Source organism: Leguminivora glycinivorella, chromosome 22 (genome assembly GCF_023078275.1).
Source record: "Leguminivora glycinivorella isolate SPB_JAAS2020 chromosome 22, LegGlyc_1.1, whole genome shotgun sequence".
In the NCBI taxonomy this organism is placed as follows: domain Eukaryota; kingdom Metazoa; phylum Arthropoda; class Insecta; order Lepidoptera; family Tortricidae; genus Leguminivora; species Leguminivora glycinivorella.
The window spans coordinates 7194190-7220194 of record NC_062992.1 but is presented as its reverse complement, the minus strand read 5'-3'; the positions used below and the strand labels follow the sequence as shown (position 1 = coordinate 7220194).

The window sequence follows — 26005 nt, the reverse complement described above, 5'->3', positions numbered from 1 at the left end:
AAAGTCAAATTAACTGCTTTAAAATTGATAAAAGTAGGTGAATCTAGTAATAAAGATGATTTACCGCCTGTGGAACTACTGGAAGCAGTGATAAACGCATTTTTTGCGTTGGAGTTTCCTCGCTATAGTGAGGGGAAAAGTTTTGTGTTACACTCGGGTGCAAATGTATTTTACTTCTCGTGTGTTAAAAAACTCGCAAGTTCAGGATTCTATTCTCGAACCACTCGCTTCGCTCGTGGTTCAACTATAGAATCCTTTCACTTGCTCGTTTCTCAATTCCACACTCGGCGTTAAAATACAACTTTGCCCCCTTGTATAACAAATAACTATTATTCTGTTGTTTCAATACATTTATAAACATAAAGATATCAACTAAGGTTGTTTATTTATTTTAAATAAAACATGACTAAATTCTGATTTTAATTTATGCAGGTAATTATTATTTACCGTATCGCGATAAAAAAGCACAAAAGTAAAACACAAAATAAAAAGTATGACATCCAATAAGTGTGTTTTCAAATAATTATTGTAGGCAAAAGTAAATTCAATAAGTTTTCTATACAATGTGTCCCTGTCTATTTCATAAATATCTCTTATTTTTGATTGAATTAAACTGACACACAAAAAACATTAAAAATTAAACATTATTGTCAACTTTGACATTTAATTTGATATTCAACTTTTATTACGGTTATCAACGCTATGTAAATGTATGAATTAAGTCTAGCGTTGCAGACTGCGTGTCTATGCTATAGACAAGCTTGCTTATTCTAATTATTTATACAAAGTGCCATTTGGAAGCCCTCTTGGGTATATTTTAGGTAGACAGATCGCTTTGTTTATAAACATCAATTGTGTATTAGAATACCTGCAAAAAATAAATATTTTATTGAGATCGAGATAACTTGTTTATTATATCTATTAATATAACTCATTTATCAGTATATAATATTAATATTTTAATATCTTATTGTCTTTGTATCAATGTTAAAGAAAGTCTTTTTCAATATACATTAATCGTGTCGCCTGTAGTGTAGACAAATATTACAAATAGTAGTATAATTTTTGTTTATTCAAAATTTCACTTACTGTATGGATTACAACTGATATTTTTAAGTCTGAGATTATTTGTCCTATGTGGCTTAATAAGATATCTTTTTTTATAGAAAATTGAATCAACGTATACATAAGTATTCTTCTGATACCAAAACGATCTGTCACCTAATATTTCACATACTCTCCTTCATTCAAAGTACATATAAGTGACGTAGCTAACATGTATAATAATTATATTTTTTTATAATATAATCAACAACAGTTATTTATAATGTTATATTGTCATTGGAAGACTCGTTACATAATTAAAATTAATAAATTGTATACGTAGCATTTTTTAATTCAAAATTTAACAGACTTTAATAAGGAAAAGTAGTCATTTATGTCGGTTAAAAAAACAGTAAATTAAAACATGTGCGCAAGCGGGTTATCTCTTCGATAGAAAACTTTAATTTCGAGCCTTTTTAACTGACAAACAAATTTAATGGACTATACATAATATTATGGGCTATTTCCCTCCATTTTCAAAAATTTATTATTATTAAAAAAAGAACACAAAAGTAACTACAAATACACCGTGTATTCAATTCAATTCATTCCAATTAAAATTTGTGTATAATAATATAAATGTATAATATAAATGTGTCGCTTAACTTCAAAACTGGGTAAATCCATTCTGCTATAAGGTTGATTATCTTTCAGATCATATTATATTTTTTATATATTCAACCTTAAAGCAGAATGGATTTACCCAGGTTTGAAGTTAAGCGACACAAATGTGTTTTCTATAGTTAAAAGTAATATTTTAAATTAATGCTAGGAACGGTGCAATCTTAGAAATAAGTCTAGGAAATACCTACTATGATATTTTTTACAAACGTTTGGTATATGTTCTGAGATATCTCGACTAAATGTGCATTATATTTTATTAAGTTTTCCTCATTATAGATCCGACGCCTTGTATATTTGTGTACAGTTTTGTATGTATCACATTTCCTGGTATGCAAAATTATATATCACATACAGTATTGCATGTATGTACTAGCTAGTGTACCTTCACTATCTGATAATACTTTCATTTAAATGGAGATTGTATTTAAGTTGGCAAACTTAAAAAGTACAAGTACACTTAGTAGATATTACATGACAGAATGTTTAAAACTTCGTGATATTCTTTCCTTAACTTCAATAAAAAAACGGTTTTCGAATTATATTGTCCATTCTTATTACACGCTGTATAAATGCTGTCAATGAAATTTCATCTTCTTGGCACTTGGTTCCAAGATATCTCAGTACGTGCATTGTTATAATTCTACGTGTACTTTTTGGCTGTCACATAAATAATTCTTAAAGCCTATAAAAATTAGTACAATTCTGAAGTCTTGTTAAGTTTTATCATTATAATTATGTATAATAATAGATCTGCTTCAAATATAATATAAGCAATTATCAGCTAGTCAGTTTATCAATAATTGGAAGACTTCGTTGTTAAATAACATCGAAAAATCAAGCATTTTGGAAGACCTTGGATTAATTATTACCTATTACTTCAATTTCCTAATCTTTTACTTTAACCGTATAATTAATTGGAAGACAACGTGAACAACATTTTATAACGGAAAAATTAGCTTTGCATTCTTAAACACTAAACAGATCTAGAATACAAACATTATCCATCACATCTCTAAATGATTACTCGTTAAACATTATGAACCTTTTCGTCGACAAAACCGTACTTATGAAGTCTGCGATTATCTAAAAATAGTTCAACAATTATCTAAAACTACTTATTCAAATTTAGAACGGAAGACCGATCTTGAAAGCCTTGATCAAAGCTGAACCCGAGTCGTACATGCCGATAACTCCAAAGAGGACCCCTAAACATATGATGAAGTAGTTGTAAGCGACTGTCTGGCTGTCCAGGTATGGCCCTTTCAGTTTCAAGTGGAAATAAGCCGGCCATATGAAGCTCAACATAGTACCAGTGAAGCTTCCAATGAAGCCCATAAGAATAGCGAAGTGTGGAATAAATATCGCCATCAAGACCGTGAACATCACAACACCCAGCCGCCAAGCTAGCCCCCAAACTTTTAACTCCCCATCTAAAGCGTAGATCACAGGGAATAGTGTCTTAGGCCTACCCCTAAACAGAGCACGTTCCAACAAATCGCAAGCAGCGTAATACGGCAGAGGGTAACTTAGAATAGCTTTGACCACCAGGAAAAAGTTCACAAGTCCCTTAAATCCAGAAGAGCGGAGATTGTTAGTTATAACCTGCTGAGTATCGTTTTGGAATGTCAGGAAGCACATGTATCCGAACACGGACTTGAAAGCGGCAGCCGCGATGTGAGACCACTTTAGCATCCACTCGAACTTGCCTGGATCCTCCATGTTGCCTTCTAGAGTAGGGAGGAATATTTGAGACGTATAAGAGAATACGATCACACCCAGACTTATCGGGAAGTTCTCGAAATCTAGACTCCACTTGACTTTACCCCAGCCCCAATCTCCGATGTACAGCATACAGTAGCCAAGCACAATAGCGTTGATGATTAAATGGCTCATGGTGCACCAGAAGGACAGCATACTGACGCTTTGAAGAGATTTCAAGAAAGCCAAAGGTAGAAGGAAGATGCCAGTGAGCATCATCCAAGAGCGTGTGTCGATGGAGCCATCAGGGAAGGTTCCGATCATCAGATCGCCGCAGACAACGACGTAAAGAATGCAGGTCATGACAAGTTCAATGATTTGAGCAATGTTAACGATCCTAGCACCATATTTGCGGCCGAAGCACTCCTTGGCGATGCTGACGTAGGAGTCACGTACGCGGACGCGGCGGCCCGTGGCGGGGTCGTCCTCATAGAGGCACTCGACGAGGATGCGGCCGGTGTAGCAGCAGATGTGCGCGATGCCGATCATGGCTGCGATGGCCCAGTAGCCGCCTTGGAGGACGGCGAACGGCAGGGATACTACGAACATGCCCTGTGGAAGAAAATCACGATTACAATTGATGGCGAGTTAATAAAGAAAACGCAAATGTTTACCGCCAATGAAAAAGTAAGGATCAATAAAGAGATCCTATCTTTTATGTGTCCAATCGGTATTTTACATATGTGCTGAAAAGAGAGGATCTCTTTTATTATGTGTGCAGTTGTTTAGACTCCTGCCAAGTTCAAGTGCTTTAAAATTACCAAGACCAAAATAGATGATATCCCCATTGGACCAACGAGAATAAATAAAGTTAATATCTACTTTATATTTGGTATGATTGTTTAGCAGTACATTTTGAATATACCTGAATAGCGTTGGTAACGTTCCAAGCTGCTTGGAACTCATTGATCTTGCAACCTGGCTTGCCGCCGCCTTCTTCAAAACCACCCTCTTCTGATGAAGCATAGAAGTCCACGCTCTGCATACTTTGAGTCCTGAAATTACCGATAGCGCTTCATTCCTTTATTCCTTCTAGGGCTTCAAACTTTTTCTGGGGCTGTCACAATTTTTAGCCTATAACTATACAGATCGTGTTCTGGACGTTCTGGTTTCCGATTATGGATTGACTGATTTCGGCCCATTCATTTTTGAGCCAAAAGAGAAAAAATATGTGTGGGTAAGAGAAGATATATCTAGGTATCTCTTGCTGCGATAAAGTGATCTGGTAGTGATGAAAGATTCTACAGTTTGCAGATCTCCGCTGAGGAATGGTGTTGGGTTCATCTCGTTCATCATAGCGCCAATAGAGAAAGATGTGTCTGGGTGAGATAAGACACTTTGGTGCTTCTTGCTTGGATTGGATAGATTCGAAATCTTGTTCATTATTGTGCAAATCACTGCTTAAAAACGGAGTGGCTGAATTTACCCTTTCATCATTATGCGAATAAGAGTTCTCGTTTCTAAAGAGAGAGGACATACCTTGGTGCCTCCTGCTGAGGAAATGTATTCTGATAGCTGGTGAATGAATCCTCAGCCTGCAGGTCACCGCTGAGAAATGGATTGGTTGGATTCGTCGATTGATACGAGGGGGACGTGGTTTCGTTCATCGTTGATAGCTCACAGCTCTCACCCATATCTGGCAATACAATTGATAAATGTTAATTATCAGCATACATTCTGATTAAATGTATAATATTAAGCAATGCGAATGTAAATAGGCCATACAGGGAAACATTAAATTTAGTATGGACCAGAAAAGACCCAGAAATCTGAATAAAATCTTAAATATTGGCTAGTCAATCTAGATGTATTTTCTATGGGAAAGTATTTTTTTGTTTCGCAATGTTGGTAGTTGGTTGTTGGTCGGTGGGATCTCTATAATTCTTATTGCAAAATATTGCAGGTTATTATTGTAAAAAACACCCTGCCACCCGCGCTTAACCCTTAAATGCATATGGTACCATTTATTTTGGTTTGGAAATGTTCAATGTGCAAAAAAATAAACATCGCATTTGAGACTTTGAGTTGATACGTCACAACTATAATTGACATTGATTGATATGAGTGATATGCCATTTCAGTTGTAGCGATTTGGCAACAGTATGCATTTAAGGGTTAAACACTTTTTCAGTTATGACTAAAATTTACTTTCACTGAATAAACCGTTATTGAAGTCACGTTGTATCTAAATATGTTTTGTCTTATTTGGCGCAGTCAGTAGGATGAAAACCCAAAAGGCATACGAGGGCCTCCGTATAACTCGCATAAAAGGCCGGTTACTTATTGTAAATAAACAATTAACAAAGGTTTAGGAAATGATACCTAAATAACAAATAACAATTGTCATTGAACTTGACTTGTTTTATTTCATTTTGGGAAAACAGAAAAGACATGGGTAATTGGGTATTGTAAACAAAACTCATTTCGCCTACTTACATGTTACATAATATATTTTTCCCCTCACTAGCTCGGAAACACGTGTTTTGTCCTTTAATACCAGCGGGTAAAAACGCATTTTATCCACTAGTGGGTAAAGTAATTTGACCTTGAATAAAGTCAAATTAACTGCTTTAAAATTGATAAAAGTAGGTGAATCTAGTAATAAAGATGATTTACCACCTGTGGAACTACTGGAAGCAGTGATAAACGCATTTTTTGCGTTGTAGTTTCCTCGCTATAGTGAGGGGAAAAGTTTTGTGTTACACTCGGGTGCAAATGTATTTTACTTCTCGTGTGTTAAAAAACTCGCAAGTTCAGGATTCTATTCTCGAACCACTCGCTTCACTCGTGGTTCAACTATAGAATCCTTTCACTTGCTCGTTTTTCAATTCCACACTCGGCGTTAAAATACAACTTTGCCCCCTTGTATAACAAATAACTATTTTTCACACTAACCTTTGAACTTTATGGTTAGTTCACTCGGGCACATTTAGTATAAGGTAACGGACCCAATCATGGACAGTTTAAGAAAAATTTTCGCCTGTTTTTGATATTTCACTCATAAATGTAAAAATTTTACCGCTAAGCGTGTTAAATCTTGAATGTCCTATCCTTTTTTTACATTTCAAGAGTATTGCAGAATGGATACTCCTATTAGTTTCTTCATACTTAACAAATTAAAACTAGGTGTTTTTTCTCCAATTATGGACGGCAGTTCTCCAGTAATGGATCCCCCATTATGGACAGTGAAATAAGTTTAAAATTTTACTTTTAAAGCCAACTGATACTCAATAAGTCAATTTTATATACCATAAATACAATTAGTTTGAGTTATTTTAACATAGGATTGTTTCTTGTAAATTTTGGTTTTGTAAATTGTTCCTTGTCCATTATAGGAGGTAGGCAGTTTTTCGGTTCCAGTAATGGACACTCGCAAAATAACGCCATTTCTTTATATCTTTGGAGCAACAAACTAATATGTTTTATACCTTATCTCATGCTTAATGCAGTAAGTAAAACGCATTCAAGTTTACACCGAGTATTATTTTTTTATTATTTTATACACGAACTCAACTCTCTTAGCAACATTACTAAGAATTCGTCTTGATATTATTTTCAGTAAACTGATGAATTTTATCTTATCGCCAAATCCTTCAGAAATAACCGAATTAATTGAAACTTCAAAATTAAACAGCTCTACAACTCTAGTTTATGATACATAGCCGTCAGTTTTTAGAAACTAATTTTAGATACTTATTTTTAAGGATTTGTGTTTTTTTGTCCATAATGGCATCACCGTCCATTATGGGGTATTTCACCTTAAGTAAAATATGCTGATAGGTCATAGGTAGGAAGAAATACTGGCGAAAGTGGCGAAGATGTCGTATGAGACATTTGACAGTATAAATCTCACCTTAAGCCCCTATTTACACCGTGCGAAAACTCGTAAGCTAGTTTCATTACATTCACATTTTTTTGATGTGTTGAATTTATATGTAACCTATTTAGTCAGAAATGTAACTGAAATCTCATACGAGTTTTTGTACATGCTGCGGCCATATTTTTAGCTGACTCGGTACAAAGCACTAATTAAGTACAAGTACCATATGTCTTTACCAGGATTCGAAACCAGGTCAACTAGGGCCTTTAGCTTTTTAATCAAAGGCTAATTCTCAATTCCTAGTCAAATCATGAACTAAACAATTGAAAATTATAAAACTCTTTGTACTCTTATCCATCTTTTGGCCATGTTTTTATCGAGATAATCTTTTCAGTGCCAACGGACGGGAATTACGTCAACATTGTGTCACGCCAAATTGCATCGACAAATTGGTAATTAGTTCGCATAATCTTACCCTGATTGGCGAATCTAACCGCCTGCGGTGGTCGAGGCGGTGGTCCAGGCTTATCAGGCATTTGCTGCCTCACCGTCTGCATAGCCACTTCTAAAGCATTCTTGATCGGGGGCAACTTAAACCTACCCAAATTCATCTTGACTACCTTGGAAGACTGATCAACACTTATAATACACACTTAAATCTATTGGAAGACTTCTTTACTAAGTATGCTAAAATTATCCTACTCCGACCGAGCGGCCATTTTATAATTTTCGAACGTTCATTCTTTATACACTTCGGTTCTTTATTTGAACACTTTTAACGATCACTGTGTTTTGTTTTTTTGGGTGTTTTAAAGGGGTGTAGGGTTATTTTTGGTTGGGTTTTATCATTTTTAAGGTATTTTCTGTGGGTTTAGCCGCTCGGCTCGGATACTAGGGGCGGAGACTGCGCGATGCTGCGCGCTGGACCGATCGATATCTGTACGTCTTTAGTGTAAGCTTTAAAAATATCTATACAATCCTGAACCTATTCTCTTTAAACATACGTTTTAAGATGTTTAGATATTAATGAACGTGTTTTCACCCCCGATTTGAGGGAAAAAGTCAACGCAGTATTAAATCAACATAGACTTGTGACGTTTTCCTTGTGAAGGAAAGGCGTACGTGTGAATAGTATGTGCTCATTTCCTAATGCTTTTAGGATTGTTTTCATTATGATGCGATGAATTGATGTTCAAAGAGAATGTGTAAGCTGAATGGTATTTTACGAAAATCAATCAAAATGAATTCGTTCGTAGATATATGATTTACTAGCTTTTGCCAGCGGCTTCGCTCGCGTTAGAAAGAGACAAAAAGTAGCCTATGTCACTCTTCATCCCTTCAACAATCTCCACTTAAAAAATCACGTCAATTCGTCGCTCCGTTTTGCCGTGAAAGACGGACAAACAAACAGACACACACACTTTCCCATTTATAATTTAGTATGGATTAGAATACAATAGATTTGATTTGATTTTATAAAGGGTGAAACACGAGGAAACCGAAAGTTTTTAAACATAAAAAATGCAAACATCGAATTTAAATAAATTTCCGCATTTTTTACATTTTAAAATGTGTTAAGGAATAAATTGTTGTAACTTTTCGGTTCCCTTGTGTTACACCGTGTATAAATCAATTCTACTATTTGTAATTGTACATTTTTTTTAAATAGTAACTTATTGTTTTTTTTAAATAAACGGAATTCATTCCTCTTGTCATATAAGCGGGTTTCGGAATTATGCTTGTTTGCCACCAAGTTGTACAGCGGTTGTATAAGTCGTTAAAATGCACCTTTAGGTATTTATTTAATTGACTTTTTTTATTGCTTGTTATTGTTAACAGTTAGAAATATAACGAAGATGGAATTACTGCAGTCAGCCGCGATATGGCCGAAATCGGCAGAGTGTGTGCTTTTATTTTTCTACTTTTACTATGTTTTATACGTTTGGTAAGTAACAATATTTGGTAATTATATGGTATTAAATACATTACAATGTATTATGGTGAAAAATTCTATAACTTGTACCTGTATCATTTTTGATCGCAAAAGTTACTGGTGCCGTAGCCGAATGGCATTTCTGCGATGCGAAACGAAAACGAAATGCCGCGAAAAGTAGTCTGGCTCTGTCACGCCAATACGCAAGAGCGATAGAGGTAGATATCTACGAGCGTTTCGTTTCGTGAGAATTTGTGCCATTCGGCTATGTACCCAGAACTGTTTCTTAGGCCTGATTTAGACGGCGTGCGAATTCGCATGCGATTTTAGTTACATTATACATTGCGGGCGGTTGAGGTTACATACAATTTGACACAGCCATCAAATACCGCAATGTAATAAAATTCGTATGCGATTTCTCGTACCGGATAAATAGGCCCTTAGAACAAGTGAAAACACAGCTTAACTAAAAAAGTATCTCAATTACAGCACGCATACAATCCAAAGAACCACCCATGCTGCGAAGGATTAGGCGATAACGTGACCCTGGCCATGGTCATTGATGCCTTCGAGATTTACGGCCACGATCCTACGGACAAGCTGGACTATTTCGCGCATTACCAGCTGCAGATGATGAAGATCAAACGAGCACCAGATCAGGTGTGAAATGAAAGTTTCCTACATACATGGTAGACCGGTCAAATCTTACACGAAAATCTGCTAAAATAAAAGTGTGATGTAAAGCTGCATTTTTGGTATATTATTTAAGGTCATTGGAGGAATGTGAAACTATGTTTTGCAAGCAAAAAAAGGTGTGCTTTTTTTAATTTGAAAAAAAAAATCGTTTTTTTTTTTTAGTTTTTGCAATGTCATTTAAAAACTGGAGGTTTTAGGCAATAAGTTGCTTTACAAAGTTGTAAGTACATTAAATTTAAAATCATTTGAGCTTACTCGCAGTGCTGTATCTCAACCAGTTTTTGAGATATGACGCTTCAAAAAAGGGTATTTTTTCCCCTCTTTATGAAAATTTTCGTTTTGCCTATATTTTGAGACAGATTTCAGCAAATGGCTAGAGTAAACTATTGTTGTTTTATCCTAAAATTCCCTGTTTGTCGGTTCCGTTCTTTACTGAGGATCGTGGCTTAGCAGCTCCTGTAATTTGTGTCTAAGATCCGTCTTGATCACCCGTAGTCCTCATCACTGGTTGGAGTTTGTCTGACCTTCTTGAATCTAATTCTGAAGATGATTTGCAAGAAAGCCTCGACGTAGGTATCTTTGTTTTTTTTTTACTTTTGGATATTTACAGTAAAGGAAAATTTAATACCAAACTGGTTCATAATAGTGTAATTACGCTACGCGTATAGGAACCCTTGTGCTTGAAACGCTAGTCTAATGCAAGCAACTTGACTAACCGCGAAATGTAAATCTGCCTCTTATCAAATAGCTGCTTATTCCCTTTGAACGCGAATTAAGTAACATTTACTGGTTGCAGTACATCATCAATGAACACGTCCACATTGCGACTGACCATCTCGGCAGGTTCATACACATGCATGTCAAGGAACTCAAGGTATGTTTTAATAATTTTCGCAAAAGAATAATTTGTAAACTATAGGGATGGTTATAATGTCACGCGGACCGACGCACCAGAACAATATGTATTAAATTCAGAGAGCGTTGTAAAGTGGACGGGTCTCCTCGGACGACAAAATCAACTTCATACAAATTAGTCACTTACGGCGAAATTATGGTCAAAAGACTCAAAAGCTGCACTTTATGCAGAAAGCAAGCCACTTTACACAGTGATACTAGGGACCAGTACAAATGATTTCATTTTCAGGAAACACGATTTTCATTCACTAGAATTCAAAATGGCGGTCATTTTGCAGATCGCTCCGCGCTGCTGGTTTCTATCTTTAGGTACTTGTAGATATTCCGCGAATTCACATGAAGCACATCGCCTCTTCTTTTGTTATGCACACTGCCAAGGAGTGGAATTCCTTGCCGGCGCCTATATTTCCGAGCTCATTTAACCGGGCAACCTTCAAATCAAGGTGAATAGGCATCTTCTGGGCGAGCTCACTCCATCGTAAGTTGGCCATATCTTTTTTGCCTTTGGCTAGTCTGTGGCAATTTATAATGACAAAAAAAAACACTTATCCTCAGCCGAGCTGGTATAGTGCAGGTACTACCAGATATAGTTTTGCAGGATCCATAACTCTTGCAGGTTCTCCTGATAGCGTTGGAAGATGCGGTAGACAACATGCTGACCATGTACGACAACCACAACGCCATCAAAACTGAGCGAGTCGCTACCTACAACCTGGCGTCAGGTGGCGCTGTTCCTTCAGAATTCTACCTAAGTCAAGGTAGGTAGTAGGTAATAGGTAGTAGGTTAAATTAAATTTGTCGACCGGTAAGTTTGACGACCGGTCTGGCGCAGTCGGTAGTGACCCTGTCTGCTGCGCCGCGGTCCCGGGTTCGAATCCCGGTAAGGGCATTTATTTGTGTGATGAACACAGATATTTGTTCCTGAGTCATGGATGTTTTCTATGTATATAAGTATTTATATATTAAATATATCGTTGTCTGAGTACCCACAACACAAGCCTTCTTGAGCTTACCGTGGGCCCTCAGTCAATCTGTGTAAGAATGTCCTATAATATTTATTATTTATTTATTATTATTTATTAAATTAAGTTATATATTGCGTGCCCTTACAGGGTGTCATGAACTGGAATCAAATGTAAATTAACACCTTATTATGTACCTACATGACAATGAAATATTAAATAAATGACTAAATGACTAATAATAATAATTTTAGTCATACATTTTTGGCTCATGGCTGTATTCTCTGATCCGGAAAGACCCAAAATTCCGTTCTGATGCTAAATTTTCGTAAATGTCACACAAATTAGAATTACATCTAGAATGTCAAGCGGCCATTGAATGTCGCTTCGTCGGACGATAATTTAATAGATTGTCAGTAGGTACTTAATTAAGTGTGACGGGCGTGCGGGGTGCATGTCAAACAAATCAAGCTCATACATATTTTAACTATAAAACTCCCGTGAGACTTAGACCCGAGGAGCTTTTTGAAGAGTAACGTTTAGAGGCGGGGTCGTTACTCTTGAAAAAGCTACTCGGAAATGGAGCGAAACATGTCGAGCGTTATATCGACTTAATACGTGAGTAACACGCTTAATTTTTTTTTAATATCTCATATATATTCATATTCATTTATTTAGTATTAATTATACATTGTCAGTCTTACAATTAGGTAGATATATGATTTACAAAGGAATTTAACATGTCAAACAATGGCGTAAGCAAAATACAGTAATATTCTTAATACAGCCAAGTGTCCTGAGGCGACGCTGTATAGCGTGCACGCACGCTCGCCCGCCCCGCTTCACGCCCCGCCGAACGCTCCGCTCTGAGCGTCCACTCAGGCCCACTAGTACGCTTTTGCGTTCGCCAGTGACGTCATCATCACAAAAAAACTGTTCCAGAATACTACTGCGGCCGCAACGTGTATCTCTTCGTCTCGGAGCTGTACAGCGACATCTACAACATGGGCCGCGGGCCGGCGCCCTACTGTAAAGGCCGGGGCTTCCACTTCCTTGGCTTCGTGCACTTTATGGACGACAACAAGTACTACCTCGAGGAGGACCCGAGTATGAGCTTCGCGACCGACAACTACTTGCACGGGCTGGAGTGCCATCTCGACATCTGCATCTACAGGTGATGCCGCTTTTTTTATACTTTAGTAATGGTTTCTGAGAAAAAAATATATGTCCACATTCTAGGATATCTCAAGAGAGATGCACCTGGTGGATCCGAAGAAACGCAGAAATCGTGGAGTTAGTTGTCGAAGCCAATATCATCGGCGAAAGCCTTCGATAGTTCGGTCACTTACATGGTCCGTATCGTTACTTATAAACTTACAAAAGGCTCCTTAAACCAGCTGAGGTTAACACCACTAAATAAATGATATATTACTACCCGAAAATGAACACATTATTTGTTAACGTTTTTTTAATTACCTAAAAGTACAGAGTATAGGGTCGATTGCACCAAACCGTCTGTTACCGAATTTAGCATTTCAATAGGATCCCCTTTGACCAATATCCGTAATGAAAATGCTTGTCCCCAGATTCCCGTTCAAGAAGAGCCTACAACACGAACGCGACGTAGTAACGCTACCCAAGGCGCTGGTGAAGTGCGGCACGGAGGTGTACAAGCTGCCGCCGCTCACCGCTGCCTCGTGCATCATCACCTCTGGCTCCTTCATCCTGGACTTCAATATCCAGGGGATGCGGTTCCGCCACTACGATTACATGCTGGTAACAGGATACTAGAGATATCTCTGTCACTCTGACGTGTGAGAATATTACTATCTCTGTCTAGGATGTGCCAAGGCGCTGGTGAAGTGCGGCATGGAGGTTTACAAGCTGCCGCCGCTCACCGCTGCCTCCTGCATCATCGCTTCTGGCTCCTTCATTCTTGACTTTAACATCCAGGGGATGCGGTTCCGCCACTACGATTACATGCTGGTAACTGGATACTAGAGATATCTCTGTCTCTCTGAGACGTGTGTTAGTCTTGCTATCTCTGTCTCTGTCGCTGGTGAAATGCGGCACGGAGGTGTACAAACTGCCGCCGCTCACCGCTGCCTCGTGCATCATCACCTCTGGCTCCTTTATCCTGGACTTCAATATCCAGGGGATGCGGTTCCGCCACTACGATTACATGCTGGTAACTGGACGCTAGAAATATCTCTGTCACTCTGACGTGTGAGAATATTGCTATCTCTGTCTAGGATGTGCCAAGGCGCTGGTGAAGTGCGGCATGGAGGTTTACAAGCTGCCGCCGCTCACCGCTGCCTCCTGCATCATCACCTCTGGCTCCTTTATCCTGGACTTCAATATCCAGGGGATGCGGTTCCGCCACTACGATTACATGCTGGTAACTGGATACTAGAGCTGTCTCTGTCACTCTGAGACGTGTGTTAGTCTTGCTATCTCTGTCTCTGTCGCTGGTGAAGTGCGGCACGGAGGTTTACAAGCTACCGTCGCTCACCGCTGCCTCCTGCATCATCACTTCTTGCTCCTTCATTCTTGACTTTAACATCCAGGGGATACGGTTCCGCCACTACGATTACATGCTGGTAACTGGATACTAGAGCTATCTTTGTCACTCTGACGTGTGAGAGTATAGCTATCTCTGTCTAGGATGTGCCAAGGCGCTGGTGAAGTGCGGCATGGAGGTTTACAAGCTGCCGCCGCTCACCGCTGCCTCCTCCATCATCGCTTCTGGCTCCTTCATCCTGGACTTCAACATCTAGTGGATACGGTTCCGCCACTATATGCTGGTAAGTAAATGAATACTCTGATTCTGTCTGTATTCTGGACGAAGCGCTGGTGGCCTAGCGGTAAGAGCATGCTACTTTCAGTCCGGAGGTCGCGAGTTCAAACTCTAAATGTCATTTGATATCTGACAACCGTTTTTCATTGAAGGAAAAAATCATGAGGTTCAGCCCCCGGCCGCCTTAGGTCGAGATCAAGTAGTCAAATCCTAGGTGCTGCAGATACTTAGTATAATTTCTCCTTTCGGCGTCAAGGGCAAAGCTGACCATAGCTGAGCCACGCTGGACCTTGGAATGGTAATCCCTTTTGAGAACTGATGAGGGATATCATCAGATGGTAGTTGCTGTATCAAGGAAGAATTTTGAGGAGGCAATCCACAGCCTAAATCTTGTGGTATAATGTAGTAGTGGACCGGCATTTCTCGTCGTGAAATAGTTTAGGTATGACAAATGTTTCATTATACCAAAACGTGACATAAATTTCAGATCCTACCAAACGGGCACGCATTCTACACGAAAGAGGCTCAAACGCCTCTCTTCTGCGACCACCACGTTTGCGAGTGGAACAACACCAATTTCTATGGAGGTCAAACATCTTTTATACCTTTTTCAGAATACTTAACTATACTTCTACTTTCTACTCATCACCATAATTACTTTACTAGTCAAGAAAGAGGAAACAATATTTCGTTTTAAACCGACTTTCCGACTTCAAGGTCTTAGGTGAAAATTCTGAGATGTATTTGAAGTCCACAATCCACATTGGGCTAGCGAGGGGACTATAAGCCTCACGTGTTTCACGTGTGAGAGGAGGTCTGTGCACATCAGTGGGTCGTACATAGGCTGAATTTTTTTAAAGGTATTTTAGTTTTCAGTTGGACCCATTATCACCAGGTTAAAAGTTTCACAGCTCATCATCTTGCATCATCATCTGGAGATGAGATCATATCTTGAGGTTATTGTCAGAAATACACCCATCACGTCACAATTTTGGCTTAAATAGGACTGCTTGAAGATCTTCTTCTAGGAAGGCTTTTTTTGTCGAGTTGATAACTTGATATTTCCGAATTGACCATGAATCATTCAAAACTCATTGAATAACCCTAAAATATATCCCTACAGGTCCCTTCGTGATCCCAGGTGATCCTGGAATTGGACTGATGCCAATACCCCCCTTCTTTGAACAGACCACAGCCCCACCCTTCTCAGACTTGACTACACCACCTGGCGGCGGCGGTGGCGGCGTTTTCGACAATATGACTTGTAAGTATTCAAGTAGTAAGAACATCTATCTTTCTTTTTTCCAGACTTTTGTTCTAAGTATTTGTCTTTTGTTCTGTGGATGCGTCTGATATCTACCAATCAGCTTAGTCGAACCGCATTAGCGCTGCAGGGTTAGCACATTATTGCAGCGAGAGTATGTCCTTATGTCATCGATAGAGTTAGAAGAAGACGTGTGATCTATCTCGCGGTGACATACTCTCGCGGTAATCATGTGCTAGGCCTACTGGTGGGAACGGGTTCGAGTAAGCTAATTGGTGGATATCAGACACATCCAGAGCAACGTAGCGTAGCACATCTCTGACACCCTTATGAAGGACATTGTTACCTACGCATTGCCAAAGTATATACTATTCATACTCGATGACCAGTGAACTTTGCCGTTCACCTTTTGCTCTTCACCATTTAAACTAGGTTATTGTTTCAGATTCTCTGGACGGGTGCTGGTTCATGTTCCCGCCTAACTACGGGTCGATTGCTGGCATCAGCTACCTGGATCCTCTCACCATCAACGAGTATAGATTCACATGCCAAGGATCCGGCAACAAAGTAATACTTGTTCTACTAGGATAGATCAGTTGTTCAGACTCGTTAAGGCTGGTACATGCTCCCCCCTAACTACGGGTCGATTGCTGGCATCAGTTACCTGGACCCTCTCAGCATCAACGAGTACAGATTCACATGCCAGGGATCCGGCAACAAGGTATTACTTGTTTTACTAGGATAATTACATCAGTTGTTCAGACTTTCTAGGCTCCTGGTCCATGTTCCCCCTAACTACAGGCCGATTGCTGGCATCAGCTACCTGGATCCTCTCAGCATCAACGACATATTAAACATGTAAAATCGGGTAACTCACGTAAAATTGTCGAAGATCGCTCATGTTTCGCTCCGTAACGAGGAGCATTTTCATTTTCATTGACTTTCAATCCAATATTGAAGAACAATCAAGGGTCTGAGAGGGTGAAGATCTGGTCGTTGGACGGCCATTGATTGTCAGTTAGAACTAAAAAGTAAGTATCGAAGAACAGAGGCTGTTGCCGTAGGACAGACTGTTCGTTAGTAGGCTCCTTTAGACGAATAGGTTGATTGGATGAAGGTTCCCTATCTATCTGTGTATGTTATGACCCAACGAAAAAGCCAAACTTCTAAGGACTATTTGCATTTTAACCACAAACTCTCGTTTAATTCCAGGGTCTGTACTGGTACCCGCAATGGATGGGTGTGCCGCCGCACCACCCGTACCCGCAAGCGGGCGACATGCCGAAACACGAGGAGGGGGGAGGGGACGCTTTCTACCCCCACCAGCAGGGGCCGCAGCCCCCACCTGTTTTTCCAAGACTTGATTAAATATAGACGTTTTTTATAAATGTTTGCTTACTTCATAGCCTTGTTGTTATCCAGGGCACTCCAGAGGTACAAAAGGCTTCACGAGCTCGCCTGCCATTTACCTACCTTATTTTGACATTTTTGTTTGGTATTTACACAGGGTGCCCGGTAATTAATGGACAACCTCTTAACCACCAAGAGGGCACCTTATACTGGTCCGGAAAATCGACTTTAAGGTTTAGTAAAAGTCGCGTGGTTTTCGAGATTTTCACACTTTCTAAAATTTTAATGGATAACCTTTTAACCACCAAGAGGGCACCTTATACTGGTCCAGAAAATCGACTTTAAGGTGTAGTAAAAGTGGCCTGGTTTTCGAGCCAGGCGACTTTTACTAAACCTTAATGTCGATTTTCTGTACCAGTATAAGGTGCCCTCTTGGTGGTTAAAAGGTTGTCCATTAATTACCGGGCACCAGGTATCTTCGGTCCACCTGCCTCGACCCATAGCGATCAGACATTTTATCCACAAGAGTGCAAATATATATATATAATGAATATACGTACAAAGTTTAACTTGTTGCCCTGATCTGGCTGGTATAATTTACCTAATACCTAAATAATTATTTTGAATCACAAAAATTGATCTTTTGTAGTCAGTATTTTGTTCGTGTTGGTGTGGTGAAAAAAATTGTTTCACTTGTTGGCAAAGTTTGCTTAACCTACGTGCCTTGAAACCCTCGCAACGCTCGCGGTTCAATATTGGAATCTTTCGCTTGCTCGGGTATCAATATTGGCACGTGCGGTTAAACAACTTTGCCCCCTTGTAAGCTAACTATTGGAAGCATAATCGCTGTCAATACATAATAATATACTGTTTCTGCTTTTCATTCCTCTTTTCTTTCGGTTAATATGATAATTATGATGATCTTGATGAGAAGCCAGAATACCAGTGAGTGGGATGTTGAATAAAACAAAACATTAAAAAGACAGCATCTACATCTAATTGGCAAGTCGTGGCACGATAAGTGGTGGGGGCTGCGGGCCCTGCTGGTGGGGATAGAAGGTATCCCCTCCCCCCTCCTCGTGTTTGGGCATATCGCCCGCATGCGGGTACGGGTGGTGCGGTGGCGCGCCCATCCATTGCGGGTACCAGTACAGACCCTGGAATGAAAACGTCGAGTTAGTCGATGTGTAAATTAACGTATGAAGGACCAAAGGAAATTAACAGTAAATAATAAGATATTCGGTCTGTTAACAGCTGTCTAGAGACCTTGAACAAGTGGTCTTCTTTCTGTCCTAAGCCCTAACATATTAATTGGCCTTCGAATCTTCTATAGACTATTCAAACAGTCAAATAGGGCTGCGCTTTTCATAGCTGTGTAAGCCAGCACGGGAATGGAAACATCACTACGAGCCAATAACGAACAAATGTGGGGCTGATGATGACGTTTGACTCGTTTATTTGCGAGTGTCTTAAGCTTGTCCTTCATGAATTTTCCATCTGTCGAACACAAGTTTACGCCACTTTTTTTGTCCTACATAACCACAGAGAACCTCCTATAGAGTGGCAGTCTTGTATATTTGGTTCGCGATACGAGTCACCAGTGTTTGGGGTGCGAGGAGCGGGCGGGGAATGTGTTAAGCGCGCTGTGATTGGCCGTTTCAAGGACGGCGGGCAGTCGCGCCAGATGAAAAGGGACAGAAGTATGACTGTCCCTCTACTGACGCGTAAGTGGCCAATGTAAGTTGACCTATGCCGGCTCTGAATAAATTATAAATATGACTTATTTGTGGAATGTAATGCCGTCTGTTTTTAAATTTGAGCTTCTTGTTACCTTTCCACACCATTTCACACTACAGGTGGACATCTTTAAGGCATCAAAATACCCTTTTCCAATTTTTTTGTGCGAAAAACACGCGCTGCTTTCGGGTCTGTTACTTGGTCGATACTGATCGGGCACGGCGAGCGCCCGCGCTTATATCAGTGCAAATACTAGGAAGGCTGGCCACCGCGAGTCGTCTTGTAATAGATGTCTATAGGGGTTGGTCTGTGTACATAACAGAAGAACAAGTATTACCTTGCTGCCAGTTCCCTGGCATGTGAACCGGTATTCGTTGATGGTGAGCGGGTCCAGGTAGCTAATGCCCGCGATGGACCCGTAGTTAGGGGGGAACATGAACCAGCAGCCGTCTAGAGAATCTGTAAATAAGCAAGTGGCAGGTATAAGCAGTGTTCATTGGCTTTATGTTTGGTAAGTTACCACCCACAATAACTGCCTAAGTAGTAATGGTGGGATGGTAGGAGGTGGTAGAAGAGGTAATGGTAGTTCAGTGAGATTTCTTGTCTCTTTGGTTTGGCAGTTTTCGGAAATACTCAGTCTATCAATCAGTATCTTGGACATGATGACGAAATGACTATAAAAAAATTACGGAAGCGACTGCCATGATTCCAGGGGAAAACGAGTTTATAGCATTGGCATAGGTATGTGCCGAATAAATGGTGATTCCGGCTTGGTAGACAGTCCAAAGATGATGATAACGCATAGGGCAGGTACTGAGAACTTTAAAGTAGGCGTTCCTGGGACCTTGCCCTATTAGTAAGGAGTCGGCGGCATCGGCAGAGGGGTTTTAGTGGGTAAACCACGGGACTCATCCGCCTTACGGACTCCCACATAACCATCTCGGGCCCGCCCCCGCGCCTGTGTGGTATGCGTAACGCATTTCCCCTCTTTTAAAAGAAAAGGTACTGAGTACTCTGGGTAGCGCATAAATCGCATATCCACTCTGAGGCTCCTGAACCGTGAGATCTAAAACAGCTGAAAATGCAACATGGATAAATATGAGGGAGATAAACAAGATGGTGGCTTACAAGTAACGTTGCTGGTATCGTACAAGTGGTCACCACCCGGAGTGGTGACAGAGTTTGGTGGTAGCGTACTGGATTCCAACCATGGTGGTATGGGCGACAGACCAGTGCCTGGATCACCCGGGATCGTGAATGGTCCTAGGACAGATAAAAAAGTAGGTATAAACAAAATGTAAAATAATTATTGCCATAAACATAATTAAAAAAAAGTTATTTTTAGCCTGTCAAAAAAGAGCCACCATCTACGTAAACCGTTTTGCATGTGGGAACTACCGAGTTACTTTTGTATGAGAACAGTAAGTGTTGCTATGACAAAAAACCGGCCAAGAGCGTGTCGGGCCACGCTCAGTGTAGGGCTCCGTAGTTTTTCTTATTTTTCTCAAAAACTACTGAACCTATCAAGTTCAAAACAATTTTCCTAGAAAGTCTTTACAAAGTTCTACTTTGGTGATTTTTTTCGTATTTTTTAAACATATGGTTCAAAAGTTAGAGGGGGGGGACGCACTTTTTTTTCCTTTAAGAGCGATTATTTCCGAAACTATTAATATTATCAAAAAATGATTTTAGTAAACCCTTATTCATTTTTAAATACCTATCCAACAATATATCACACGTTGGGGTTGGAATGAAAAAAAATATCAGCCCCCACTTTGCATGTAGGGGGGGTACCCTAATAAAACATTTTTTCCCATTTTTTATTTTTGCACTTTGTTGGCGTGATTGATATACATATTGGTACCAAATTTCAGCTTTCTAGTGCTTACGGTTACTGAGATTATCCGCGGACGGACGGACGGACGGACGGACGGACGGACGGACAGACAGACATGGCGAAACTATAAGGGTTCCTAGTTGACTACGGAACCCTAAAAATGGTTTCTTTTTTACTCTTTTTTGCCAGGCTGTATTTTATATTGCCATAGATGACAATAGGGATTTTACCTCCATAGAAGTTGGTGTTGTTCCATTCGCAGACGTGATGGTCGCAGAAGAGAGGCGTATACTTCTCCTTTGTATAGTACGACTGACCATTCGGTAGAAACTGGAAAAAAAATGTTGATTGTTTTAATTTGATTTGGTCCTTCGACCCGGATAGCATCGTACGTGACATTCAATGAGACAATCTATTGTAGAAGAATAGGTGCTTGTGAGTCAGATACCCATAAAAATAGTGCGAAAATGCACGAGTCAATGCATAGCAGCTGCTTTTAGGTAATAATACATATGTATATACTCATATAGGGATATAGGGGTAAGTCCTTGGTCATCTGATATTTTAACTAGGATCGCTAAAGTTTCTAGAAAAAAGAAAAAAAAAGGGTTACCATTACCACATCTCGGAGTGACAGATAGGAGATAGCAACAAGAGTATCCAGTTACCAGCATGTAATCGTAGTGTCGGAACCGGATCCCCTGGATGTTGAAGTCCAGAATTAAGGAGCCAGAAGTGATGATGCAGGAGGCAGCGGTGAGCGGCGGCAGCTTGTACACCTCCGTGCCGCACTTCACCAGCGCCTTGGCAGTCACATCTCGAGACAGAGATAGCTATACTCTCACACGTCAGAGTGACAGGGATAGCAAGAATATCCAGTTACCAGCATATAGTCGTAGTGGCGGAACCGTATCCCCTGGATATTGAAGTCCAGGATGAAGGAGCCAGAAGTGATGATGCAGGAGGCAGCGGTGAGCGGCGGCAGCTTGTATACCTCCGTGCCGCACTTCACCAGCGCCTTCGGCAGCGTTACTACGTCACGTTCGTGCTGCAATCCCTTTTTGAATGGGAACCTGCGAGATTTACATCGTTTTACTTTTACGCTAAGTAAGTCTGGCAAGGTCGCCATGAAGTGTGCGGTGTTGGATGTTCTACTGGAGAGTAGTGAAAGTTGAAACTATCCACTATACATAATATAATGAATTTTATTGAAGAAAAATGGTTTCCTCTATACCTATTCTTACTATATCTTAACATCTCAGGGCTGGGTTACCCGTAGCAAGTGAGGTAAGCAGCAAGAGAGATACTTATATTACTTAACGTGAAAATGGATTTGGTCGTGATGTTCCACGCAGAAAATCGGACTTTCTAGAGTTTCTAGATTGGCCATTGGGCTAATGCCGGTTTAGCCTTTACACAAAAGGTAAGATAAAATAAGATAAGATAATCGTTCATTGCGAACCATGGTTACATTACAAAGTCTACTTTACTACCTACTCAAATGGTCTCTAGTGAAATACACTGTACTTGTCATATAGTACAGAATAAGTGAAGTGCAGTCCTCTGAAACAGTCTCGACCACTGCAATTTACAAGGCTTACGTACAATAGTGTGTGTTGCTTTGCGACAAAACTGGAGAAAGTTGCTTTTGATCTCACCTGTAGATGCAAATTTGAAGATGGCACTCCAGCCCATGCAAAAAGTTGTCCGTTGCGAAGCTCAAACCCGGGTCCTCCTCGAGGTAGTACTTGTTGTCGTCCATAAAGTGCACGAAGCCAAGGAAGTGAAAGCCCCTGCCTTTACAGTAGGGCGCCGGCCCGCGGCCCATGTTGTAGATGTCGCTGTACAGCTCCGAGACGAAGAGATACACGTTGCGGCCGCAATAGTATTCTGCAATGATGTTCTTATAAAGCGTGACAATGCTGGGCATAATACTTTACGAAGCACCTACAGAGGAGACATATATTCAAATAACGCCTTAGCTGTTTCTTATTCCTCTTGCTACGATCCTGATATACCTCTTCGCTTCTTTCACTTTCATTACATTCCTCATATACGCTCGCTAGTTTAAGGTGCTCCTTACCTGGCCCTTCTTCAGGATTGGGGAAATCGGAGAGATTTGATCGAAAGGTTAAAGATTTCGAGCAGCCAAAAACCAAACATGTTTGGACTTCCCGCTGTTGCACTGAGTAAAACGCAAGACTTGCTGTCATCTCGCATATACCTGAAGGTTAACAGCATAATTATATCGCCGATGGCAAAGACTAAAGAGATGGTTCCGCTCAGTTTTAAACCGTTGGTTGGTCACGATGTCATGTAAATTGTTTTCTTAGTGATACCATGATACGAACACAAAGCGAAGTTTTCGGTACCTTGGCTAAGGTAGAATTCTGAAGGAACCGCGCCTCCTGCGGCCTGGTTGTAGGTGGCGACTCGCTCCGTCTTGATGGCATTGTGGTTGTCATACATCGTCAGCATGTTGTCTACCGCGTCTTCTAGCGCTATTAGGAGCACCTGCAAACAATAGAGCACTTGACCGAGCATGACATTAGGGACCCAGGGTGGCTAGCCGAATGGCACAATCGCTCACGAAACGCTCACGAAACGAAGCGCTAGTAGATATCTATCTCTATCGCGCTTGCGTATTGGCGCGACAGAGCCAGCGGCGTATCGCTTTCGTTTGGCGTCGGAGAAATGCCATTCGGCTACGGGGCCTGGAGTGGAAAAACTTTTGAGAGATAGATCTAACAGTAGTAGTATTTCCAGTTTTAATGTTGCTTTCTCAAGGAGTCTATCTTCAAACCTTGGACGACTTGAAAAGCCGCAATGGTACCTCCAAAGAGCCCCATGCACTAGCCGCGGTTTGTCGACCCCTGATTTAACCGAAGACATTTTCATGTCAAATGCTGGCAAGGCGAAATTATAAGGTTCAGTCTCACACCACATAGCTGTGCCCTTGCGCTATGCTTGGATTGTTTTAACGGTGACACTACGATAAGTAGTAGGTACTTTTTATTATACTGTGCTACCGTGTTAGTAAGTGATATCCAAATATCAAGCGATAGCGAAAGTATGAAGCTCAGAAGCAAAATAATATCTTAGGTGCCTACCTTGAGCTCTTTGACATGCATGTGTATGAACCTGGCGAGATGGTCCACGGCGATGTGAACATGCTCATTGATGATGTACTGCAACCAATAAAAAGTAAATAGGTATTATTTAAAGAAATACACATATGGCTTCTAAAATTTGTATGTTTGTGGGACTCCGCAGAATTTTAGTGGCATGCTCCAATTTTATTTAGGTATAAGCCAAATAAACGGCTTCTCCTACTACGTCATTTTAAATTAGGTAAAATAGTGATGCCAATTTTTTGGTTCGTTGGGATGCCTGGATGGACCAGAATAGGAGCCCCGCGTGCCCCGGCCTCGTTGATTCAGACAATTTTACGATCTGCCGGATTTTACGATTGTCCGCCGACATAAATACAGGTGTATTTTAAAACCAACTTTGGAAAATTAAGGGGGAAATTTTATTGTAAAGTTAGCGTGGTTAGAGACAACCACGCTTCCTTGATTCTTCTAGAATCAATAGATAGTACAAATCGTCATAAGGTTCGGGAAGGTACCTATTACGCAGCAAACCAAAAAACAAACAACACCTGATCAGGCGCTTTCTTGACCCTCATCATCTGCAGCTGGTAATGTGCTAAATGGTCCAGCTTGTCCGTAGGATCGTGGCCGTAGATCTCGAAGGCATCGATGATCATGGCCAGGGTCACGTTCATACTTGGATCCAAACAGCATGGGTGGTTCTTTGGATCGTAGCCGAGCTGAAAAACATTACTAATATTGTTGAATTATATATTTTGAAACCGTTTTCAGTTTTAATACAGGCTGTGTCAAAAATGTGAGAATTTGTTATAACCCTAATCGTGTTCCAATAAATAGGAAGAATTAAAAAAACTTTTTTTCACACGATATTATTTTTTTCTACCAGGAAAGGCAGGTCGGTAGGGGCCAAAAATAGAAGGACTTTTTGTCTGAATACTGATTTAGAACTTGTTCAGAACACATACCAATATTACCAATATTTATGGTCTGTGACCGGGAGATCCATTCTGCACTGTTACTGTTTCGAACATTTATAAAATGTACCTTCCTTTGGTATAACTTTTAGAATATTAAATATTCAAAACGTACTTACCCCATTTATAAAACATTGTAAAAATAAAATAAAGCTAAGCACTCTGCCAGCCTTGGCCATAGTACCTACACAAAACTGAGGAAAAGAGCAACGCGCCCTTGTTATTTTTAATGGCCATTTTAACAACCTGCCTAGAAATCAATTTAGCTAATTGCAACTAGGTGGTAGTTGTTTTTAACCAAATGAGGAAAGGAGGGTAATGATTTTATACTATACCTACCAGCTTAACTCTCCTAGGGCCAGTTGCATCAACCACATTTTGATAGACACATCATCGTCACGCAGCAGATGTCTATGGAACTTCCCATACAATAAAATTTAACGAACGCTTTAACGATGGCAGATGGTTTGATGCAACCGGCCCTCATTCTTCAAAAACTGATGAGAATTGCGCTTTACATACAAGTGTCACAAAATTTGATCTGATACAAGAAAGGGGGGAAGCTGACTTTAAAAGAACTTTTGGGTTTGTTTTTATTTTATCTACGCGTTTTTTACGGTGAATAATATCATTTTGTTCGGTTGCAAAATTTGTATAACCATCGAAACCGTAGACTTTTGAAACCCTCGCTACGCTTAAGATTCCAAGATTGAGGATATTAGCTGCGCTCGTGATTCAATTATTAATTCTGTCACTTGCTATGTTAGCACGCATAAAACGTGGATTTGATCTGCAAAGTACACCCATCTTAAAGGCTGGCAACGCATCTCCAACACCTCTGGTGTTTCGGGTGTCCATGGGCGGCGGTGATCGCTTACCATCAGGCGACCTGTCTGCTCGCTTGCCTCCTATCCCATAAAAAAAAGTCAATGCACTTCGCGCCTTTTCTCTTTTTCCGTTTTGCTTTCATCTAACTGATAAGTTGGGTTTGTTTCAGACAGTTTAACATATTTACTTATTGTGCTGGAAGAGGTAAACAATTTTAATAGCATTTTGATTGAGGTCTTGGGGAGGTTGAACCAGGGTTTAACTTACATGAGGTAAACAAATCACAGCCCCAT

General features: G+C 40.2%; 3 protein-coding genes across 3 annotated transcripts; 1 reads left to right on the top strand and 2 right to left on the bottom strand.

Moving 5' to 3' along the window:
* Nucleotides 1-1758: 1758 nt before the first annotated feature.
* Nucleotides 1759-8498, bottom strand: LOC125238025 (vesicular inhibitory amino acid transporter). The gene is made up of 4 exons (XM_048145305.1): nucleotides 7782-8498; nucleotides 4966-5122; nucleotides 4352-4481; nucleotides 1759-4038 (listed from the first exon to the last, which is right to left on the bottom strand). Exons 1-4 carry the CDS (start codon nucleotides 7915-7917, stop codon nucleotides 2854-2856), a joined length of 1608 nt encoding a protein of 535 aa, XP_048001262.1. The 5' UTR covers nucleotides 7918-8498; the 3' UTR covers nucleotides 1759-2853.
* A 655-nt stretch (nucleotides 8499-9153) lies between these two features.
* LOC125237940 lies at nucleotides 9154-17261 on the top strand. Its single transcript, XM_048145181.1, has 10 exons — nucleotides 9154-9251; nucleotides 9729-9899; nucleotides 10732-10809; nucleotides 11467-11608; nucleotides 12755-12986; nucleotides 13399-13588; nucleotides 15097-15196; nucleotides 15733-15873; nucleotides 16319-16440; nucleotides 17086-17261. Exons 1-10 carry the CDS (start codon nucleotides 9189-9191, stop codon nucleotides 17239-17241), a joined length of 1395 nt encoding a protein of 464 aa, XP_048001138.1. The 5' UTR covers nucleotides 9154-9188; the 3' UTR covers nucleotides 17242-17261.
* Nucleotides 17262-18197: 936 nt separating this feature from the next.
* On the bottom strand, nucleotides 18198-25093 carry LOC125237983. The gene is made up of 10 exons (XM_048145245.1): nucleotides 25004-25093; nucleotides 24459-24629; nucleotides 23908-23985; nucleotides 23170-23311; nucleotides 22456-22687; nucleotides 21681-21870; nucleotides 21028-21127; nucleotides 20089-20223; nucleotides 19298-19419; nucleotides 18198-18380 (listed from the first exon to the last, which is right to left on the bottom strand). Exons 1-10 carry the CDS (start codon nucleotides 25061-25063, stop codon nucleotides 18219-18221), a joined length of 1392 nt encoding a protein of 463 aa, XP_048001202.1. The 5' UTR covers nucleotides 25064-25093; the 3' UTR covers nucleotides 18198-18218.
* Between the last annotated feature and the right edge of the window lie 912 nt (nucleotides 25094-26005).